General features: G+C 34.7%; 1 protein-coding gene across 1 annotated transcript in view; it reads left to right on the plus strand.

Annotated features, from left to right (window-relative positions):
- LOC123312746 (ABC transporter G family member 20-like) overlaps nt 1-25497 on the plus strand; it is a 102448-nt gene that overhangs the window by 45453 nt on the left and 31498 nt on the right. Inside the window, exons 4-9 of the mRNA XM_044897214.1 lie at nt 8147-8283; nt 10418-10543; nt 10611-10704; nt 16670-16885; nt 20323-20441; nt 20495-20729. Of these exons, the coding sequence (XP_044753149.1) occupies nt 8147-8283; nt 10418-10543; nt 10611-10704; nt 16670-16885; nt 20323-20441; nt 20495-20729 (927 nt within the window). The remainder of the gene's footprint in view (nt 1-8146; nt 8284-10417; nt 10544-10610; nt 10705-16669; nt 16886-20322; nt 20442-20494; nt 20730-25497) is intronic.

The raw sequence follows: 25497 nt of genomic DNA on the forward strand, positions 1-25497 counted from the left end.
AACAGTAATATTGCTGTGAATACTTCTGTTAAGTCGCATTCCAGCATTCCGTACTTCCTCATTATTTTTGTAGAAAATTCGTGAATTGTCCATGATCTATTTAATTCCGGTAGAAAAAAGTGGTGAACATTGAGGAATTGAAGAGAAAAATTGGATCCTATTATATCGAAATATTTACGTTGAAATTGATCACACCTCTGTATCAAAGATTTTTCATCTACATCTAGTAAAAATGATGGTGAAAGAAAATTTTATTTACAGTAAACATACCTTCGACTCGTGCATTTAATTGTGACGTTATTTCATCTATTACATTGAAGAAAATATTGATTTTGTACATTTCTTCCCTACTTCGAAATCTGTGATCAGAAGCTAATTCATCAAAATTTTTTGTTACTTTTTTTTGCCTTTTTTTCTACGAAATGGTGATCTATACCGTATAAAATGGCAGTTACACTAGCCTTGCATTTGTAGGATTCGAATTCATTTCTATAGATTTTCATTTTTGTATTCGCGTCTTCTAAAGCTCTACATGCGTCGTCTAAATTGATGTCGCATTTTTGTAGAGCTTTAGATGCATAATTGATATCATTCAATATACGGTGCATAAAATCGCAGAGGAAAATGAATTCGAAATTCAACATTTTTGTCTTAATCATTTCTGCATGACTTCGCTTATCCCTACTGGAATTCTTGAGAATTATTTCTGATAATGCTTTTATTATATCGAAAAAGCGAAGTTTTATTGCCGCAATTGTATTGACCTTACTGGACCATTTAGTAGGATTTAGTTTTTTCAAAGTGGTGTCCGATTCGCTTGTGAATTTTGACAGTAAATCCCAACGTTTGATGCTACTTCCGAAAAAATTATACAGATCTTGTAACGTTGCGAAAAATGTCTGTAGTTCGAGGCAACTGCTAACAGCATCATTATCCACCAAGTTTAAATTACATACTCCACATCAGACTGAATATCTTTAATCTATTTCTGTACACCATTATACACACCGCTCATCACACGCGCCGTGTTTGAATACTGCATAAAAGCCTAGAAATACTTCTCTTACTTCTGAATCAACTGGATGTCCATTTTCCGATCTAGTTATTATAGCATACCTCACAACAATGCTTAACTGGTCTACATACATTCGAAATATCCTGTGTTGTATCTAATATGATCGCGAAAAACGGCGATGCTCTTATTTGTTCTAGCAGATGATTTTCAAGCGTGCTTCCCAAGCAGTCAATCATTTCATTTCGAATTGTTGGACTCAGATATCTTGTAGATCCTAGAAACAATGATTTTGAATAAATTAATTGGAGAGAAAATTCAACAATTGAAAAAATTACCTTTGGGCATATCCAATACTTGCCGCAATATGTGATCATATCGGCCGAGAAGTTGTACAACGGACAAAAATTTCCATGGTACCCTTCCTCACTTAAGTCTTCTCGATGTCCTCTCAAAGCTAAAGAATTCTTTGTTAGGGTAATCGAAGATTATTCGATGTCATACTTACCCCAGCAAAGAAGTTTACAAATTTCATCATCATTTTTTTTCCAACGTTCATACACAGCACATGCATCCACATGTCCACTAGAAAAACTGTGTTGTTTAATTCTTCCTGATGAATGTCCCCAATCCCGAATGCCTGTACACCATAAATTTTTCCTTTGGGAAGAAAATTTTCAGCGGGGTTGGCAATAGGCAGTGTCTAGTATTTTAGAATAACAGAGCCAAAACCGATGAACTGATCCATATTTAGGAGTTGAAAAGTAGTATGATTTCGAAAAACACCTGCTGTTTTGGTTGGCGTCTTTCGGAAAAGGACCGGAAGGCTGTAGAGGCCCCATATCAAGAATTTGACGTTTTTCATCTGCACTCAATATTTTGTTTTTGAAGTTTCCCAAGTCATTCGCATTTTCGAAAAATGATGATGTAAACAAAACTCCCCTCTTTCACCTGTGGCATCCAGACATAATCATCGGCGCCATCGGCGGCGGTATTTTCATCGGCAAAACTTCCAGATTTTCTTCAGCAAGAACCTTATTCTCAAAGAGCGCTGCACAGCTCACATTATCTCTATCTGGGTCAATATCAATATCAATAGAAATATTTAGGTCATTACTACTTTTACTTGTAGAAGGCTGAATAAGAAATTTGTCGATTTTGGGTAATTTTTGTTTACTATCTTCTCTTTCCTGGCGTTGTTTGCGCTTGAACGCACCACTTGGTTTCTTTTTTTTATCCATAATTGCAATTCCCTAACACAACCTCAGAACAGCAAAAATATTTACTCTCTGCCTGATTAACCAAAATAAAATATAATATATTGTATATCAATAATTTGAAGCTTATATAGATGTGGAAATACTGAAAAACAGATATAAGTAATAAAACTATGAAGGAAAAAATTCTAATATAATGACCAAACTTCTGAAAAAAAAATCCAAAAAACATTTCAGTAATTCCAACATTTTAAGCAATCCCTAAACAAGAACACATATTGAGCTTCATCAAAAATAGTAAATACCTGTTTATAACCAGAAAACACAAGCCTCGCATAACGATGGGTTTTTCAGATTTAAAGCGATTAAGCTGCGGAAAAAATTATCAAAAACCTGCTGGGTTGAAAACAAAAAGTCAATAATAAGTAGAGTAATATCAATGTGTTTTTAGCACATTAAAATAAGAAACGGAATAATACATACCTTATCAGGAAAGAATACACAGCCTCGAAGCACCAAAGCAGGACAATTTTTTGTAAAATTTGGAACTGTTCACGACGAGAGAGTTGAAAGAAGTACTGCAGAACGTGAACATGACGCATAATATTTTTCTTCCGATTTTGAACCTTATTTAACAATTTACAAATAACCAAATTGCCTACTAAAGGGATGTAAATAGAAAAGAAATGTGCAAAATCTGTGCAATCCGGGTGGCAAAAGGAGAGCGGGCGGTAACGCCGACAACAGATGTTTTTTATTACACTCAGTAATACCAGCGGCAAAAAAACTGAGATCTCTGTACGCAATCGTAGCAATTTTTGATGATTCAAAATTCAATGTAATGTCAATAAATTTCTAGTGAAATAATCAATTGAAATGAATACTCATTATAATTTTTTCATATAATAGTAGACAGAAAAAAATTAAATTCAAAAAATTCTATATGAAATGTTTTTTAGATATTTCAAACGGAATTTGTAGGTCAGCCCTCTTGGGGGGCCCCTAAGCTCGAGGGCCCCAGTGCACTGCACACTCTTGCACCTGCGTTGCAACGCCGCTGGGTGTATTATACACAGAATTTCAACATGACAAATAATTTCAATTTATAGTCGATCAAAATTCAACAACCAACAACAATGACTTATGGTTGTATTCTGCTTTTCATTTTTTCGAATCTGTAGCGTAAGATCGATCTGTAAGTGTCAGATTGACAGATTCGTTAATAATGCAACTCTGGAAATGTTTCTGTAACTATATCATTGACATTGACATTTACTTATCGTATATAAATAGTTACCGATTCCTGTAAGCTACAGACCACTAAAAACCGTCCAGAATTGCAATTTTCCTGTGAGCTTATGAAAAGTTACAGATTGGCTTACAGATGAAAGCAGAATACCACCATTAACTAGCCTATTCTAAATACGGTCCTTTTCAGTGTTATTCACTTTCTTTTTGTTAGAGAACTTTGTCCATACACTTCCTTGACAATGGTTTAGTGTTCTATTTTGTGATTTGTCTTATATTCAATTTGGAAATTCTCACTGTTAGACTGAATAAGGTGTTCATGTCCAATCGACTTCTGTAAAAAAAAAGTTCTTTCTTCCAATTTTATTCTATTAGCATCAATATCTTCTTAGAACTTTGCTTTCTCCTTCCAAAAACCAATAAATTCTTCAATTTTTATTCCTAATTTCTGTTTGTATGAATGATTAAAAAATTATACTTTTATTAAATTTTGAGGTGAACTGGACCATATCAGTACCTACAGGGTGGGCTTTTTAAAACGAAACAGACGAGATAATGGGCGGAATAAATTTATTTCGAAAAAAATGCTCGGACACGTCGATTTTTGTTTCGAGGGGGACCACTTTTAAGGTCAAATTCACAACTATATCGCTTCAACCCTTAGTGTTAGAACACCCACCCCTAAATTTTTAATAGGAAAGATAGGGTGAGTGATACCTCATTTGAAAGGCCTTTTTATGCTGAATTCAGCGTATTATTTTTTTCTCATTTAATTCATGCGTTTTCGAGATATTCAATTTTGAATTTCTTACAGTACCAGTCATTCCGCTAACCATGCTATGTGAAATCATCAATTATTTGACTAATTCATTCTGTGGTTACGATGGTAACCGTTAATTGTCAACATTTGACAAAGAAATAATTATTATTGGTTCTTACTTTCTTCAACAATTAAGGTGAAAATGGTTTATTCTTTGGCAGAAAAAATTGAAATCATTTCTTTATGTTTCATTGTTGATGAGAGAAATTAACATAATTTGGATGTTTGGTGTATGGCAGTTATGGAGTTTCATCAAATCTACAAAATAGATTAAATTCGCTTGATTCAGACAGCTTGCTTGACGACAATACCATAGTTGTTTCAAATTCAAATGTCAATAATTCAAGAATCAATGAATCAAATGAAGAAAAAACCAATATGCTGAACTCAGGATGAGGAGACCTTCTAAATGAGGTGAAATTTACCCCATCTTCCTCATTGAAAATTTAGGGGTTGTTGTTTTAACACCAAGGGTTGAAGCGATATAGTTGTGAATTTGACCTTAAATGTTGTCCCCCTGGAAACAAAAATCGACGTGTCCGAGCATTTTTTCGAAATGAATTTATTCCGCCCGTTATCTCGTCTGTTTCGTTTTAAAAAGCCCACCCTGTATATAATATGTAGATATTATGAAAGCTTTCCGGGTCATGAACTAAAAACAGAACTACATATATATGATTTTCACAATTATGAATTGTTTAACCACTACACGTTTTTAGCTATCACAATAGTATCTTCAGGAGGGTGAAATGTTTTGGTTTATGCATTCAGTTTACCTTAATCCACCTGAAGATGCTATTGTGTTAGCGAAACACGTCGTGAATCAACAACTTGTGTTAGAGAAAATCATATAAATCTGTTTTTAGTTCTATAGGTCATGTCTTACCCAAATAAAGTCACAACTTTGTTGTGACCGAAACCGAAACACAATTCTTTCCGTCAAGGCTTCTAATCAATTCGTCTTCGTTTTGTCCATTCCAACTATTCCTAATAAGGGTCTGCATCATCTATGTGATCATCGAGATCATTCTCGTACTGTCCTTTCAAATTCAGTTCATTTTCTTATTGACTCCTTTCAGTCATCATTCCTATTATAATAAGATTGTATTTTACGCGGCCAGGTCAGGGCAAACTTTTGGTTTGTCTGGATGCCAGGATCTGCTGAGGTCTATGTCTCCAGCCCCCCCAAATTTGAATTTATAAATTTTTTGACACTAAAGTTTTGTACTAGTTTTGTACCGAAATGTACCGTTGAAAAAAGTTTTGTACCCCTAATTAAAATGATGAAAACACGGTTTTTAATATGGGGGGTCGTAGACATGCTTACCCTCCACTTCGAAAATTGCAAATTTTTTTAGCTCAAAAGTTTTGTACTAGTTTTGTACCGAAATCTACCGTCAAGAAAAAGTTTTGTACCCTAAGTTTAAGGGGTCTTAGGAGGGTTTCAAATTGAGAGGGCTGGAGACATGTTTTCGAAATAATGAGATTTCGGTTTCGGAATCAAGCTAAAACATGTGTACTAGTTTTGTACCGAAATGTACCGTCACAAAAACGGCACACTTCTCTACCCCGGGAGTGTACCTGTGCTCCATATAAAGTACTGAGGCTTCAGGGGTGTTTTTTTTTACACCAAGGAATATGGGATATTGGTTTGCACCTTTTCGATACTGAAATGAAGCTTCGATAAAAAATTTTGTAGCCCCAAATAGAATGAGTGAATTATCATTTTTAATAAGTGGCTATAGGCAAGTACACCCCCTTATTTGAAAATGCAAATTTTCTCTATGAAAAAATTTCGTACTGGTTTTGTATCGTCAAGAAAAGTTTTGTACTCTGAGATTTGGGGGTCTTAGGAGAATTCCAGGGATGGAGACATCTTTTCGAAGTAATAAGATTTTGGTTTTCGAAACAAACTGAAACATGTGTACTAGTTTGGTACCGATAGGTACCGTTGTAAAAACGAAATTAATCGTTGATAAAGTCAAATTTGATTAACTTAAGATCAGAAAGAAATACACGACGCGACGTTGAAAAAAGTCATCAATTTTGCACTTGTTTAACGCTAAAGTTCTGTACCGAAATGTACCGTTGAAAAAAGTTTTGTACCCCTAATTGAAATGACGAAAATACGTATTTCAGTTCGGAGGGGATGTTCACATACTTCACATTTACAAAAGCAAAAAGCTTTTATAATTGAATCCTACTCCAGAAATGGTCAAATGACAGAAGGGAAATCTGAAACATTCTGTTGATAAATTGAGTACCCCAATATTGCTGAAGATTATCAATCTTTCGAAAGAACCTATTAACTGTTTCGCCATGTGTTAGCGTTTTCTGTGAATTGGAAAGTCTTGAAAGACAAAGAGGTTGTAAGTTTACCAAAGAAGAGCATACCATAGTATCAACAATGTTGATAGTATGTTGATTGTTCGTGTTTTATCTCTAGTGGTTGGAGTCTGTGTAATATGCTACACGATTTTGAAAAAAAAGACGTCAATGTGTTTCCATATAATAATAATAGTTTATTAATCCTCTAAGACACCACGGTGTATGAGACAAGTCATTGTACATAACAATTCAGCCCTTATTAACAATTTGGGGGCAATCTAGATAGAATTCATTTACAGAATAATAACATTTACTTAACAATATATTTTCAATTTTCTTTTTGAAATGTACATAATTAAGGGACCTTATAGTTTTTGGTAAACAGTTATACATTTTAATACACTGATAGGACGGAGAGTTCTCAAACCTTCGTGTCCTATGCTTCGGCACAAGCAGGATGTCCTGATTTCTTGTCTGATAATCATGGTTATCGGATAATTTGGACCATTTATCAATATTTTCCTTGGCATAAACCAAACATTTTAATATATAAATGCATGGCAATGACAACAAACCGTGAGCAGTGAGTGTAGATCGACATGATGTACGAGTACTGAGATTGAAAATTCGACATATAATTCGTTTCTGGGCAACAAAAGCTCTGTTGAAATCTACACAGTTACCCCAGACTAGGATATTATAGGAAAGTTGACTATAGGCAAGGCTATAATAGACTTGAATTAGTGAACTGAGGGGCAGGGAATCCCTTACTCTATTATATTATTAGTATAGATGATTCAACTGTTATCAGAAAATTGAAGATTTTCATTTTTCTCGTAGAATGGCCTATGACCTCTCAATCTTAGATTACAAAACTTTTTCTTGACGGTACATTTCGGTACAAAACTTTGAAATGAAAAATATTGGGTGAGCATGTCTACAGTTTCCCCAAACTGAATTCCATATTTTCTTCATTAATAAGGGTACAAAATTTTTTTCAACAGTACATTTCGGTACAAAACTAGTACACATGTTTCAGCTTGTTTCGGAAACCGAAACTTCATTATTTCAAAAACATGTCTCCAGCCGCCCCAATTTGAAACCCTCCTAAGACCTCTTAATCTTAGGGTACAAAACTTTTTCTCCACGGTACATTTCGGTACAAAACTAGAACAAAACTTTAGCATCAAAAAAAGGTGAAAATTCAAATTTGGGGGGGCTGGAGATATGGACCTGATCTGCTGGCTCGTTCAGAGTATATATTTATTTACATGGTGACTCCAGTATCAGTAGGCCGGTCATCATATCTATATGCCCAACATTATAAATGGCGTACATAAGGTACCAGTAATTGTTTGATATTGACATTTTTTCATTCATAATGCCCTATACTCACAACGATCATGCATGATGCGCCAAACGTTGGCTTTTTAAAATCTGATACAATATCAACTTTTTATACCTAGCTCTGTAAATGAAAGATACGATGGGTATACAAGTAACTTATATTTTTTTTCGTAGGAAATAGCTCTAGTAGGAGAATTTACAGTTTTGGATGCTGTGTTTTATTTTGGAAGACTAGCTAATAAAAATGATTCAGAAATTTTGGCGAATTTCATGGAATTAAAACAATTGCTCGATCTACCACCCGATGACAGGTAAGCCAGAAATTTCAGAAAGTAACACGCACACTCAATATAAAAGTTGCTCTATATTTTAGATTTTGATATTATTATTCCAAATGGGTCGTGAGTTCATTTCTCTCCAAGAAAAGAATATTTTCCATTCTTTAGCGCATTTAATTGCAAGAGTCTTTAGAAGGAGATTTTATATTTTATTTTCTTCTTTTTCGTCTTGTCACATCTTCATTTTTCAATTTTGATAGAAGAAATATGATCTTTGAATCCGAAAACCACTAGATACCAATTATAATCGAATCGGATATTGGGGTCGCCATTTTTTTATTTAATGGAAATTTCCTGATGCATTGTCACCGGAATTATTCACACCTGTTAAATCGATAAAATAATTCAAGGGATGATTAGATGTTACTTACACGTTCCTTTTCCGCATACAAAAACTTATGTGTATATTTACGTGCGGAATAGTGAAACTTTGTGCAATTCTTAGGAAAAGAATTATTTCATGAAATTAAATTTTCTGTTTGTTACCACTGTTACCCTCCATGACCTCCAATCTCGAAAAATTCGAAGTTTTTCAGAGATATTTTAGTTTTCCAAAAAATAGTCCCTATTCGGGATTATCACAACGATGATAATAGCTAGCTGTTACTTTAAAAAAATTGAACTTTCAGGCACTTTTATTGAAGAACTGTTCTAAGTTTTTCGTTGTAATCTTGATGGAAAAATCTTACAGAGAATAAGAAAATGCCGAATTTCGATTCGAGTTCTCCTCAATTTTTTTTTATCTCAAATGGCGATTCATATTTTTTCGCCGAATTATGATTGTATTCGTGCGAGTCGTGCGACTGCGCACTTATAGCTAGCAGCCCAGAGGATCTACAGATAATGTTGGACACCTATAAACATATATATGAAGCTTTAGGCCTTAGACTCAATATCGACAAGACCAAAATCCTGGTAAGTCCGCCAGAAAGCCTTCAAACAGATATCAGCCTGGAGAATGAAACTGTAGAACAGGTCGAGCCAATACTTGGGAAGCTTCATAAATACTAGGGCTAACCTTGACACGGAAATACACAACCGTATCAATTCGGCATCACGGGCATTCTGGAAACTAAAGGTCCGAGTGTTTCAAAATCACGACCTCAATCTGAAGACCAAGACAGCTGTTTACAAAGCAGTCGTCCTCACAACGCTTCTTTGCGGAAGCGAAAGCAGGACGCCCTAGAGGCGACATATTAAACTGCTTGAACACACGCAACAACGTCATCTAAGACAGATAATGCACATCAGATGGTTCCACAAAGTTTCGAATGCAGAAGTCTTGCAACGCGCGAGTTGTATAACAATTGAGACTCAAGTAACGAGGGCCCGACTCAGATGGAGCGGCCACATTCTGAGGATGCAAGACACAAGACTCCCCAAAATAGCTCTATATGGCGAATTCACTGAGAGAGCCCGGAAACCAGGAGGCCAGTACAAGCGGTTTAAGGATACACTACATCAATCCCTAAAATCAGTTAATGCCAATCATAACTGGGAACAACTAGCGTTAGACAGGTCACAGTGGAGGTCTTTGGTACTCAGTTATAGTGGAGACTCGAGAAGGACACAGCGGCGGCCAAATCTGGTTGATGACTATCTATGCCCTGAGTGTGGAAGGATCTGCAGGTCACGGTTGGGTCTTTTCAGTCACAGGAGGGCACACAGTCGCAATTAGCCCTGAGAAATTGCAAGTCTGTTCGAACTCTTTTTTTTCTTTTTGTAGATTTATTCCTGGTAACGGGATACAGCAATGAATGAATGACTCTTGAAAACCAATGAAGAATGCCCCATCAATGATTTGGCTGAACCTGAAATCAACCATCGGCCATTTTTGAGATTTTCAACAAATATTATAAGTTTTTAAGGTTTTAACTATTCATTTTATGATCGAATAATTCTATAAAATCATGACTTCACATTATCCCATTTTGTACCTTTCGGAATATAGGTTGCAATTCACATTTGCGATATTCACTAGGAGACTAGGAGACGAGACTCGAGACTAGACTTCGTGTCTTATTGGCGAGACGAGACGAGACTACAGTAAAGTCTCGTCTCTTTGGTCTCGTGGGCATCACTACCTAAAACGAATATTCCCTTTCAGGTATGTGAAAGAGTGCAGTGGTGGCCAACAGAGGAGGGTCTCTTTTGCAGCAGCTCTAATCCACAATCCAGAATTACTAATTCTTGATGAGCCGACAGTTGGAGTGGATCCAATTCTAAGAGAAAAGTAAAATAATGCGAATTTGAAAGCAGATATATATATATATATATATATATATGAAATTTCATTGTAGGATTTGGAACTACCTTGGGGAATTAACACAGAAAAAAAATACGGCTGTGATAATAACTACACATTACATTGAGGAAACGAGACAAGCAAATCTGGTAAGTCCCATTAATGCATAAATCGATGCATTTTGTGAAACAGCATTCGCAGACTGATTTTCTAAAAAAGGTGCAAAGAAATTATGAGTAGTATGCATTGACTGATTGTGTGATTACCAAATAAAATAACATGATCACTTCGATGATAACCTGGCCGGACGAGATAGTGAGAAAAATCTTACGGGCCCACACCAATTGTGTTCTCAGGGCCCTGAGTTAGAGAAACATGGAAATATTATCTCTTGAAGAGAAAAAAAAATCTACGAAATTTTGAAAACATTATAATGTTTTTTCTCCATAGAGGATGTACAGGGTGTTTCACTTTAAACTAGATAAACATTTATAGATCTCGGAAAAACATTTTTGCGTTTCGATATATCCCTCATTTTCGAAGCATCAGCGAGATTCATCAGGGAATTGTCATTTTACAGCAGTATTTTGTTGAGCGATTTGAGAATTTTGAAAAGAAGGTTTCTGGTCACATCCACAGATAGGATTTCACTCTTATCCAACAGAATGGGCCAAAACTGCAGCTCTCTAGGTCGAACCGAATTATATAAAAACGCTCGGGCAACGTCTAAGATCGAATTCAAAACCGTATCGCCTCAACCCCTACTGATGCAACCCCAACCACAATATTTCGAAAAGGGATGATGGGATAAGTGATCCCTTATTTGAAAAGTCTTTCTATTTTGAGTACAGCGTATTTAATTTTTTTTTATACAATCCATTTTTTCGAGATATACAAATTTGAATCTTGTACAGAAATGGTCATTTCGTTAAACTTGCTGTGTGTATCAATGAAATTACACATACACCATACATCAAAATATTACAATTTGTTTCTTTCTTCCGCTGAATTGCGGAAAAAATTGTTTATTAATTGTATAGCAAATTTATTATCGAAAATGCAGCATAAATTAAGGAAAAGTCGAATGATTTAGGGAAAACTAATGTTATTTGAAATTTAAAATTAAATATTTCGAAAACGAATGGATTGAATGGAAAAAAAATTTAATTCAGAATATAAAATCAAGTGACAAGTACCTACCTATCGATACAAGGAATTGAATCTAATTTGGCAAAGGCATAGCACTCGACAAAATAGTGCTGAAAAAAGACCTAACCTAACAACAAAAATGTTTTCCCGATTTCAACTACAGGACTGTATAAAATATACTTACATATAGTCATATTATATTTATCCAGGTCGTGGGGAGATATATTATTGCTCTTTTTTATATTTATTTTTCGTTATTTGTCGGCGGCTAAACTTGATACATATTCGATATTTATTTATTTATTTAATCATACGGCCAAGCCATTTTTACAATTACGGAAAATATTTTCCAATAATAAGTCTATACAAGAGAAAGAAAAACAAACAAACAAAAAGTATTTACACCCGCAATTGTATAAACACCAATCCATAAAATTGAATTTTCCAATATTTCATACTTTCTAAAATTCATTTTGGGCAATAGGTAGGATCAGATTTGAGATGTTGGAGAACTGGTAAGAGCTTGGGATTCGAAGTATTTCTTCAAAGTGAATATAGATATTGATAGAAAATATCAGCCTGACATTCGTTTGTCAGCCGAAGTGCTCTTGATAAGGGACTCTGAAAGCTATAATTGTTTGGGGCAAAGCTTATGTGGAAAACCTCTCGAGTTCTAAGTAGCGCCGGACTACAATTGAAGTTCAGTCTGCTCATCAAATACCTGCAGTCAATGAGGTTATTCACCAATTTGAAAATGAGCATAATTTTCGGATGATAATGACAACCCAGTTTTGTAAGAAACCCACTTCAAAAATTTCCTTTGCACACGCTCAATGCATTGGCTATGAATATTATAATATGGCGACCATCCCTAATAGCACAAAGTAGTCCTATGGACATCCATAGGACGTCCTCTTCGGACATTACGGACATCCATGGTACGTCCATTTCTGGTACAATGGAGTTCTTTGGACATCCGAGGGACGTACAAATGTCACAACTTTGAACCGAATTCGGACGTCGATATATCTACTTGTAGGAACATATTCATTATATTATTAACTGATTTATGGAATAGTAGTCGATTAATACAGAAATACCATATAATAAAAACTAAAGTCTTAAACTCAAACATAGATTATTTTATAATAGTAATTACTCAAGTATTTAGTCTTCGTTCATCATAACGTTATACATAATAAAATATTCATAAGATATTCAAATACTACAAAGCGGAAAAATGGAGTTTAGTGAAAAATAATATTAAATTTTGGTGTTCGTTGATATACATGTATGTATTATTTGGTCCATATTACGGACTCCTAGTGAATATCCGGTATGGACATTCAAAAGATGTCCCTACCGGATATCCACTAGGTATCCGTGATGGACGTTATACGGACCATGTAATGTGTATATGTAATTTGGTCCATATTACGTCCATTACGGACTCCAGTATCCAGTATGGACATTCAAAAGATGTCCCTACCGGATATCCATTAGGTGTACGTGATGGACGTTATACGGACCATGTAATAAATATGTTTAAGTTATATGGTCCGTACTATGTTCATCACGGACACCTAATAGATATCCAGTAAGGGCATATTTTGACATTGCCTGTACCTATTAAGTCGGTCAGGGACTACTTTGGAACTATATGATACGGACATATGTCATATAGTCCGTATTATGTCCATTACGGTCATCCAATGGATATCCGATACGGACATTGTACATAAATCGGACTAACAATGGATACATATCGTGGACGTCCTAAAACTGTCCGGAAACAGTGTTCTTGATAGCAGTTGTTCTTGATAATTCAACGAGGTCTCTCTAAAGTGCACCGGGCATGGCGCCCTCATTATCTAAAATTGCAATTTCTACTGAATCTAAAGTAATCAGAGTCTCTGATAGTAATATTCTCTCAAATGAAAGAACTACGCCAAAGGAGGAGACAACCTGGGTAAATTCTTTTCTGAAAGGAACAAAATTATACCCAGCTGCTAGATGACTTGAGAGCGGACGAAACTGAACTTTTTAGAAATTTATGCCTCATGTCATTATCGGACGTTAATATATTACTCGCCAAAATTGAGGAAAAAGTGTCAAGAAAGGCACCAATTATCGAGAGTGCATTCCAGCGTCGGTTAGACTGGCACTAACACTTCGATTTTTGGCTACAGGAGATTCTTATGGAAGTCTCATGTACCTTTTCCGAATTTCAAAACCATCAATATCGAAAATTATTACCGTCTGTCTGTGAAGCCATCGTAAATGGACTCCATTTCAAATGAATTAATTAATTATGAAATCACGATTCAACAGATCTCACCAAAATTCAAAATAAATTAAATACCAAGACCCAATAACTTATCACGGTCCACAGGTGTTTTCGATGATATGACGCCAGAAGTGCAAGGAAATCCGAATCCCTTTGATGATTCGTCGGTTTACCGACATGAGACGGAACGGGATCGAGCATTTTAAAACGTTTTGAAACAGGCTTCGTAAACTTTATTCGGCGTCGAAGAGTGTTTACACCGCCTGTGCATATTGCGTGCATTGCTCGCAAACAGTGCCTTATAATGGAATATTACTTTACCGGCATGTGGCGAAATGAGCTCGAGCTCTCTAAAACGTTCGAAAACAGGGTTTGCGAACTCTGTTCGGCGCCGATGAGTGTTTACACCGCCCGTACTACTGTTTTCAAACAGTGTTCGCGAATAATGCTCGTTTGGTATAAATGCGCCTTTACGTTTGAGCAGTAAACAGTTTTCATTGTATCGAGATTTTTGAAGTGCTGCTAGCATTGTGAAAGCCTTGTTGGTGATGTATTGTATGTGTGGAATAAAAGTCATTTTTGAATCAAAATAAACTCCTAAGTCTCTGATTAAATTTACGGGATTTAGAGATATTGAATTTCTTGTTTCAGAGTTTATTTCATTATTTATTATCATGATTTATCGTTTTAAGAATTATTTCTGTGTTTGCCATTGGCCCCCGTTTTTCAAAATCTGACTTGATAAGTATGAGCCAGTCCGGCGCACTGTAACCTTGGTCAAAATTTTCTGATATGGCGGGTGACCATATATAAAATTTACAGAATTGGGACGCAAAAAAATATTTACTTGCACATTTCACACTGCCCGAGTTCAGTCGTTTATTTTCGAAGTGTAATTAAATCTGCTTATACATTAGAATGTTATCAGAATATTTGGAGTGAAAAACATAGAGTTTGCACATTTTAGTCAATCTTGGACAAATAAAAATTTTCCGTTTATCCTTTTGTATAACATCTTCGAAATTCTCGCATTTTACTAGCGTGAAAACACACATTTTAATGTGCGTACGATAAAAAAAGTGCAGTATCAAGTTGGCCAATGATCCTGGCCAGTTTTATTATGGATGTGATGCATTAATATTTCGATCAAATTGATTGCTTTATAGTACAGTGTAGATAGGTACCTCTTTTCTCAATAAATTGATCCTCCCTCTAAACTCTGTCACAAAAACATATACCTACCAACATATAAAAAATTATACGAAATGAAATAATTTTTTTCAAAATGATTACACCAATTGACATATGTACACACATTGGGGTATGGTGGTACATACATTGGTGATACCTGAACTACAACTTTTTAACCCAACGAGATAGAGGAAAATGCATGGCACATTACGGTCGTCTTTTTTCGAGAAACTAATAATGCCATCAACTGCATTACTCTATCTTCTTTTGTTTTTGAGTTATAGGCCAAAATTTAAATTTGTGCGATTTCAACTTTGGTCATTATCTCCGTTTCTGTTTGTGCTAAGATGTTGAAATGAAGACACAATACAGACACTTTTTTTATGGCAATCCAGTGGCGTACTATGATTCTTTCCTACAGGTTTATTTGGTGAGCCATAACATAAAGTTGTGTTTTTTCTCGTAAAAATAGTAGTTTAAAATAACTTAAAAAGAATCGCCATTTTTTTACCGTTTCAGAAATATATTATACATCACCCTGAGTCTTTCTAAGTCATTTTAAACTACTGTTATCATGAGAAAAAACACATCTTTATACAATACCTCAGCAAATATACCTGTTGGAAAAAAACATAGTGCGCCACTGGATTCCTAAAAAAAAAGTGTCCCTATAATGTTTTCATTTCAACATCCTAGCTTTAACAGAAACGGAGATAATGACCAAAGTTGAAATTTTAATTTCGACCTATAACTCGAAAACAAAACAAGATAGAGAGTAATGCAGATGATGGCATTATTAGTTTCTCGAAAAAAGACGTCATGCATTTTCCTCTACCTCGTTGGCTTGAAAAAATTGTAATTCAGGTATCACCAATTTTGCCCATTCTGTATATATGCGAGATCAGGAGAAAAAGTAAAGCTAGCCAACAATAGAAAAATATAGACGCTGTTCTATTTGAAACCATGAAGTATTCAATCTGTTGTCCACCCTTTATATATTTCTTTTTGTGAAATAATTTTGAAAACAATTGGTTGATTCCGTATAACTTTTGTAAATAGCATTTTTGTATTTCTATTTCTAACAAAGTTGAATTGGGGGTGAAAAACTCGGTAAAATAATGATAATAAAATATAGGTACCTGCATAGAGAAAGGGTCTGTCTCTGGGTACCAGGAAACAATTCCGAAGTTAAGGGTGTTATACCCGTTCTCTAGAAACGTGAATTCCGCTAGATGGCATTATATGAAAATTTCCCGGCTGAAAAACCTCTGTATTTTCGGACTTTTTTTGTTTTATTTTTGGCTCATAACCATAACTACTAGAGTGAACAATTTTCCAGCGACGCAATTTTAATCATTTTTCTTTTTAAACCTGATATTAGTCGATTATAGAAACAATCAGAATGAGAGGAAGCAATGATTTCGCCATCTAACTAAAAAGGTTCGTCATACATTTTGACTAACCGGTGTATTTTTATCTGATTCTAGATAGGTTTATTGAGGGGTGGTAAGCTTTTAGCAGAAGCTTCCCCCAATGAACTTCTGGCGAAATTCAACACAAGCAGTTTAGAAGAGGTTTTTTTGATATTGAGCCAGAAACAAGAAGCTGGCATTCTAGAAAATACATTACAGTCTCGTCCAGAAGAATTCGACTCAAATCTAAGCATCGAGTCCTTACCTGAAGAAAAAAACAGATCGATAGAGGTGAGTGAATTCCATATTTTTTCCCTTGATTTTTGAACTTTGCGAACCATGGTGCAGATTTTCCGACGCCAAATGATTTTTGAAAAGCCTGTAGGTATAGTGGAAATATTAGAATATTTTGTTTCGAAAATCTAGAAACGACACGTAATTGTGAGAGTATTGCAAGATGTATATATACTCCATTCACTTTTATTTTAGCAGTCGGTTGGCCATGGAAATTTGACACATTTCACTTTGTATAGTACGAAAATGTGGGGTTATGACGCTTGTCAAAACATGTTTGGGTTTTAAATCAACGCTATGTTGCCCGTTCTACGTAAAAGTTTCTATTATTACGTATTTTATCACAATGTCGAATCTCTTCGGAAAATATGTGACGAACATAATTGAAGTTTATACAAACTGATTGAAGGCATACCAAATCCAGTTATTTGCATGGAAATACAAGAGATCAGTATAATATCATAATATGCAGTAGCTTGAGGAGAGTTAATGTTCGTTATCTTCTATGGCTTAAGTTTGAATACGTTACAACAACAATTGTAGATTTCAAAAATATTAACCCGAAGATGAAATGCATATGATGCAGTGGTTGGGAATGGAATCGAAGGAATTAACGGATAATTACAAGAATGTTAAATTCTTCTCTCAAATATCTTCTCGCATCAATATAAGTAAAAGGAATTAAAGGAAGTTTCAAGTCAAGATGACTTCACCTTTGAACAAAAATTTCACATGAATAAACAATTAACAGGACAACCGGCGCGTATTTGTGGCTGTTCATCTTAATACATTGATATAATAATAATAATTAGGTACCTTAAGACATTACAATGTATAGGACAAGTCAAATGAAAAATAGAAAAATCAATTTTCGGGAACTTATTCTACGATGACATTCATCGAAAATCCTGTAATAAATTTTTCGCATTAATTCATTCAAACATAAAATTCTCAAATGCCACCACTTTTTTGGCTCTCTCAATAGAAGGAAATTCTTTGTCATCCTCTTCATTCACAATCTTTCTGATTGGGGAAATATTCAGCTGAAATATAAGTCGTTTGGATTCAGATGAAACGTTAGGTATATAAATTCTCTTACATTGGTTATGTTCGATACCGTCTGACGTATTGTGGATTTTAGAATATCAGGGTATAACCAAAGATTATAGAGTAGAAAGATGGGAAACGAGGCGACTAAAGCGATTTGAGCGCCATCTGTCTGTCACGCGTGTTTTTAAGACGCTAGGACTGGTTAAAATATTAATTTGAGTGCCATTTGCAAAAATATATGAAATTTTTTAAGATTTCAGACGTCAATTTCGATCAAAGAGGTTTTGAATGTTTTGATTCTCGTACCGCTTTTTGTTTATCTAGCTCGTTCTAGTTTCTGATTTTTGAATTTTTTTGCCTTATTTCTTGGTGAAAACATCAAAATATTGTTCGAAAATTATTGAATGGTGAAAAACGGTGGATCAAATAATAAAATGTATTTTACGTGATTAAGTTTTTTACTCAACCAAGGAAAATGGAAGCGTAAGTATTAAAAGTCGTAACATGTGAATAGGTCATTCATTGATTCTAATTTTCAGTGCTCCGAAGTGGATAAAATTCTCAGGGCTGGAAGACAATTACTTCAGCAAACACTACTAATAACTACACCATGTGCAATGAACATTTTACTGTAGGTCAATTGAGAACTGTTCATCGACGTAAATTGACTATTAAGGGGAAATTATGATCTTTATAGGTCCATTCAATGATTCTCAATTGCTACTCTTTCAATATATTCAGAAATGCAGAGGTTTTATTGATTTCCATTTGGGAACCGAGTGACTGCAAATTGTTGTTTGGAAAGTCAAAGTTTTATGAAACCTGCTGTGAGTGTTTTGTTCATTCATTAATCAATTTGTATATTGTGTCATGAAGAGAACATATCATAAGGAAATCATAAAAAAACCACCAAGAAACTATACTGACATACAGGTCTTGCATATGTCTGTAAGTTTTTTTTTTTGAGTGTTCTGAAAATTCTTTAAATAATACCTACATATGTACTGGAAGTATGCTATGATGGTATATTGAATATTGGTTCATATTAATTTCTGATATATGTATGTATATTTTACAAATTCAACTAAGTTCATGAATTCAGAACAACCTATTGTACAGAAACAACACCTTCGACGTATAGCAGATCACCATATACTTTAGTGTCCTAGTTAAAGCTTCATTTATTGCCCACTATTTCAATTTTTGTAAATTTGTTATGAATTGCAAATAAACATATAGCACATCTAACAGCGTTTTTCGTTTTCAATTGATTCCAAACAATGTTTAGATGAAAACTAACATCCTGATCACAAAGCAAAACCATACTTTTGTTTTGTCGCTCAGGATGTTAGTTTTCTGATAGAAACAAAGTCAATATTGGAATGCAATACGAGAAAGAGAATTCGAATTTCGCGCCTCTCAATCAAAAAACAGAAAACTGTTATCAAAAAGTTTTCCTGTATTGACAGTGCATTTTTAGCGCCATCTCATTGTCACGCGTGTTTTCACTGGCCAAAATGTAGTAGGTTTTCAGTACTAGCGATATGAGGGCGTTTCCTATCTTTCTACTCTATAATCTTTGGGTATAACTCAAAGATATTGTGTAATATCTTTGGTATAACTATTTGAATGAGCGGACCCGACGGAATTCTAAAAATAGCACTTCCTGAAACCCTGTTTCTTTTTTCAATCACTTTCGGCATTTTCGTAATAAAAATTGATATAAGTTGTGGCAACGGCGTTATGACATTAACGACATTTTATGAGTGCCAACCTGACTCCGTTCTAGTTACAAAAACTTGAGAAAATTATTTCATGGCCAACCGACTGCTAAAATAAATGTGAATGCAGTATAGGTTATACTCATTCAAGGGTCGAGTACTAAATTTCATAAATGAATCGTTTTTTTATGCTAAGCAGAAAAAAATAGGTACTGAAATCCACTTTTTTCACATGAAGTTTTCAAAAGTGTCAGAAGACATCAATTTCCCAATTTTCAATTTCGAAGGTTTAAATATTCATCATCTTACATATTGGAAAAAAAAATTGACTAACCGTGGAACTGAATTTTCAGTATTCTGTATATGTTACGTGTTCAAGATGTGCCAGGACAATATTCCTTCAAAAATTCAATTGAATCGGAATAATCGTTCAAAATTTATGAAGAACCGCAGATTTGGCTGAAAACGAGAGTGAAAACCGAAAATCACCCTGTTGGTAGCCATAGCTATGAAGAGGAATTTCTTTATCGATCATTTAAGGTTCACCTGAATGACCTCTATAGGTGGAAATCACATTGATGAATGATCTTTTCCTTACATTAAGTACAGTTAAATTAACTTGATTTTTATAATTGATAAATTCACAACTTTTCTTTATTCCAGGTACTTACGAAAACGAATAAAAAAGTGAAGTTGAAATCGACAAGCAGCATGACAATAAATCCACACAGGGCGAAAGCATTGCTTGGTAAAAATCTGAAACAGTTTTATCGAAATACAAGGTATGTTCACTAAGATTCTTGAGCAACACAATATTTATTTTTGTTTCTTTCAGTGGCCTTCTCTTTCTCCTCTTTTTTCCATTGCTGGAAATTCTGGCATTCATGTTAGGAATCGGACGGGAAATAAGAGGAATACCTATAGCTATCGTAAACGATGAGAATAAAAACAAACTCTGTGATGGCTTCTCAGTAAATGGCAGTGCTATACCTTATGGATATATCAACTGTCATTTCCATAACCTCAGTTGCAGATTTATTTCATTTTTGGATGACCCTATGCTGGATATGGTGAGGCATAGAACATATAAGTTATTATTTCCCTAATAATTTAAGCCACCTTCAAATAACGTAAGAAGTGTTTGAGGTTCAGTTACACTTGAAAATAGCATGCTATTTGGCTGTATACACTTCGCATACACATTCTTCGTGCTCGATCATAAGCAGAAATCCCATAAATCCGGATAATGCTTCTCTTCTAACGTGCTAATCTAAAGGTAGCACATGAGAAAATCCGCGAACACCCTCTTCCGAAATCCCAAAAACTATTAACATCATCTCGAATCTAACCTGACACAACCAAAAAGTTAATACTCTTTGATACATACGAAAATTACGCTGAAATTCAGGAATAACTGTTCAATGTTCCTAATATTACCTCTCGCATGCTAATTTCTATTTTTCAACTGTAAATAGTTCGTAATTCAGACTATTTTTTATGCAGATGATGCTTCACTCTTTCGGAGTGGTCAGGTGCTCGGTCAGGTGATGGAGGGTTCGCGTGAGGCGTTGTCGTGTGCAAAAGATTGGTTCATTTCAAATCAACTAAGATCAATGAAGATAAAACGAATCTCTTAGTATTTACACTAAAACAAATAGACGAGAAATTGAAACACAATGTCAAATTTTTAGGATCCTGAACCCACTTGGGACGTTCATTGAGAAGGACTCTCTAAAAGTTTGAGAAGGAATATCTTTGTGATTCGTACACTTTCACACTTTCACTCAATATATCCGTGGAAACATGATGACAGCATACCATGATACCATGCCCTTTGTCACTTCTTGATTAAGTAAGGTATTATCGTGTGGGGTCACACAACACATGCAAAAAAAAAATTTTTCCTTCAAAGAAAGGCTATCAGACTTATAGATAATCTGGACTTCCGAGCTGATTGTAGAAATTCTTTTAGGAAATTTGGAATTCTGACCGTTCCAAGTATATTCATTTATGAATGCCTGAATTATGTTCATGAAAATAACAATCATCCAATATTCACGGTTATAATACCAGGAAACGGCTCGATGTCAGAAATAAGTTCTTCAGACTATCTAAAACACAGAACGGTAAGAATTACTGGGCCTATAAATTTTACAATAAACTGCCTTATACAGTCAGAAGCCAAAAAAATCAGTTCAGTTCTAATATAAGACAATACCTTATTGAAAATTGTTTCTATGCCATAGAAGAATTCCTTGCTAAGCAAATGTAATAATGACGAATGTAAATCCAAGGATAATAGCATGAATAAACATTATTATTATTATTATTATTGCTCAAAGATGTGAAACATTTCCGTATTCGGGTAGCATCCGCATAGTTTGTTTATGGAGACAATGATATCAGAGAAGCTCTAGAGGATATGGTATATATTGACTATAAGGTTCGTACATGGCTTAAGAAAGTTTGACCATGAGAGTAGCTTTCGGCAGGACCTCCGACTTATTGTGCAAGGCTAAAGTCATAATAATATTTAATCACCAAGTTAATCATAATCATAATCTTTATTCATGCTTTACAATTGAAAATTGTTTGCATTCGTCAAAATACAAAATGGACATACTCACAATTACATAAATAAATAATCAAAATACAAATTTAAACATCGAAATCGATACACAAGTTTCTTGCGTGATCAAGACACAAGTTTTAGTTTAAAAAATCCTCTATTGTTGAACAAGGAGGTGATTCTTCGTCAGAAAATAGGGTGGACCTTTAATGTAAAATTTTTTTTCTGAGCCCCCCTGTTTAGTTACAGCCCGATAAGCAGTTTTTAATTTTTTTCTTGAGAATCGAAAAACTGAAGAATGAAATCAAGCTATATTTTATTCGGGGTAGAAATTTTCGGTGCTGTTCCTCTGTGATTGAAAGTGCTAGAAAAAGCCACCCCTAAACATTGTTCCGCAAGAAACTTTTTCCCATATCCATTTTTCACATTAAAAATTGATTTTGGATCAATTCTATAATTATTAACAAATAAGGTCTCTTGTAGTTTCTGGGGAACATTTCAGGAAAAAAAGACCGTAAACAGAGTGCATATCGAATATTTCTACGTTTTTGCAAACAATCATTTTAACGAGTATATGTGACAAAAATCTCAAAACAATTTATTGAGAATGGATTAAGTTATCCAAAATTAATTTTTCATTATAAGATATGAATATCGAAAAAGTTTCTTGCGAAGTAAGGATCAGGTATGGATTTTTCTACCCCTTTCTATCATAGACGAACAGAACCGAATTTTTTTTAATGCCTTCCCGCCCGTATAAACTATTTGTTTCATTCAATACGTGAAAGTTTATTGATTTTCAATAAAAAAAATCATAAACTGCTTTTCGTGCGCCATCTTTAGGGGGCTGTAACTAAGCAGTGGCACAAAAAAGAAAAGACCTTCCCTACTTTTTTAATCACCCCTGATTTTTTTGCAAATATTCATTCAATTAAATATTCGAGTGACTGTCAAATCATTGATCGCACAATCAAAGTTTTATGAATCCCGCTGTTAAAATATCTTTCTGCGATGTCGTCATACGAAATTTTGTTCATTATTAGTTCTGACTCTATACACAAAAGAGCCAAAGCGTTCAGCTTTTCTTCTCTTAATGTGGTTCTTAGGTACCTAACTTTTCACCTTTTCAAGCAAAAAAAGCTTTTCTCGCCCGAACAATTTGTCGCTAGTGTATACAGGGTGGGCAAAATTCGTTGTCTACTGAGTTAAACTCGAGAACTATGGCAGCTGGTAGAAAACGGATGACACATTCTCGAGCTCTTTTTCAGAGAATCAAAGAATGGTGTAAACCGTTTTTGAGTTATTAAGAAAAAATTAAATTGTGACAATTTCGAAAAGTTCTCATAATTTTTTTGTCCTTGAAATTATAGATCTGAAACTTGAACCTCCTACAAACCTTTTTTTATGTGGAATCCATTGACGAGCACAAAATATTTTTTCATTTCGAAACATTAGGCGAACGTTTTTTTAAATGCAAACTTTCATTGAATTTGTTATTTTTGAATTGGAAAAATAGATTCTGTCAGTAGAATCTACGTATGAAAGTGAAGGTTAATTTTCAGATCTGTAACTTCAAACACAAAAATGTTATGAGAATTTTCGAAATCGTCATAATCCCAATTTTTGTTTATAACTCGAAATATAGAAATGATAGGCCAGTTCTGTTTTCAGATTTGGATTAGTCCTGAAAAAAGAGCTGTAGAATGTTTCATCCGTTTTCTTCTAGTTCTGCAGATCCCCTCAGTAGACAACGAATTTTGCCCACCCTGTACATAGAGCCATAGATATGAACTTCTGGACAAACATTTCTTGAATTGTGTTTTCGTAGGATCCGAAGAAACACATCCCAACCATTCAGTATCTAGTTTTACCAAAATTTTTCACCCTCAGCGAAGTCTACGTGATTTGTAATTACCAATATTCCTTATTTTATATTCAGACACTTAATAGTCGATGTGAATGGTTTTAAATGTTGCTTTGAATCTCAAACTTTATCGAAGGTGTACAATTCTCATCAATTTTAATATCATATTAGAAATTTTTTCCATCATATCTGACATCTTTCAATCACTCTTTTTTTTTTTCGTCACCATGTCATTCTCTCTTCTAATCCTAAGCTTCTATCACAACACAAATTCCTTATCAAACAAACTAAACTATATTTCTTTCAGTCAGCTGAGAAACCTTGTCAAGTCTTAAAAATCCCTATAACCGAAAGAACTTGTTGATACTATTAGAAAAAAAAAATGAAATATTATGAAATAAATTTTGATGAATGTAGCTTGGACCATAACAATACTAGTCCGGGAGGTGGCGTCACTTTCGAACTAGTGATCGATCTTCGCACGAATTTTTTAGGATGAGTAGTTCTCCACTTGTACATATGAGGTCCGCGCGTCAGTCAGTCCAATAGCGGTGGGTGTGGGAGTGGGAGGCGGTGGAACTCGCCAAAAAAAATCTAAAAAAAAAGTGATTGATCTCCACGTGAAACTTTGTAATAATGTAAATTATTCATGATTATGAGTGAAAATGGGCGTCAGTCACTTTCCCGATGGTGGAAACAACGTCAGTCAGGCGGTTGAAGTGGTCTGAAAATCTGAAAATTGAAGTGACCGATCTTCACTTGAAATTTTGAAAAATTATTATTTCAATCAAATTTAACGTAAAAATGGACGTCAGTCACGTTTATAGTGGTGGATTCTGCGTCAGTCAGGTTTCCAAAGTCAAAGGCAGTGACCAGCTCCCTTTGGCGCGCTGCACCTTATGCAGTTCGACTGACGCATATCCCACCGGCATCGTGCCGGCTGACGATTATTTATCGAGTGTACGTAACAATTACTTATTTATACAAGGTGTTTCATCATATTAATAAATAAATAAACTTTATTGATCCTTTTGGACACTTAACACTCCAGTACTCGCGCGGGGTACTACAATACCCCAGGCTCCACGTATTGCTTATGTGTCTATCGGACGCGCGAGTACTGGAGTGTTAAGAAATGTATAGGACAATTCATATATTATAACAAATACAAGAAAAAAAAAGAAAAAATTCAACAAATGGAGTCCTTAAGGAACTCCTCCACACTATAGTAACACCTGTTAGTTAAAAGGAACTCAACTTCTCTCTTGAAAGATTTTCCACTGCTTGATTTCAAGTGACTGGGCAAATGGTTATATAATTTGATACCTATATACCTCTATGAGGACACATATTTAACTGTATGATGCCTGGAGAAGGCTATGGTATACGTGTGTCATGTTGCATA

This window comes from Coccinella septempunctata, chromosome 5, assembly GCF_907165205.1.
Source record: "Coccinella septempunctata chromosome 5, icCocSept1.1, whole genome shotgun sequence".
NCBI classification, from domain to species: Eukaryota; Metazoa; Arthropoda; class Insecta; order Coleoptera; family Coccinellidae; genus Coccinella; species Coccinella septempunctata.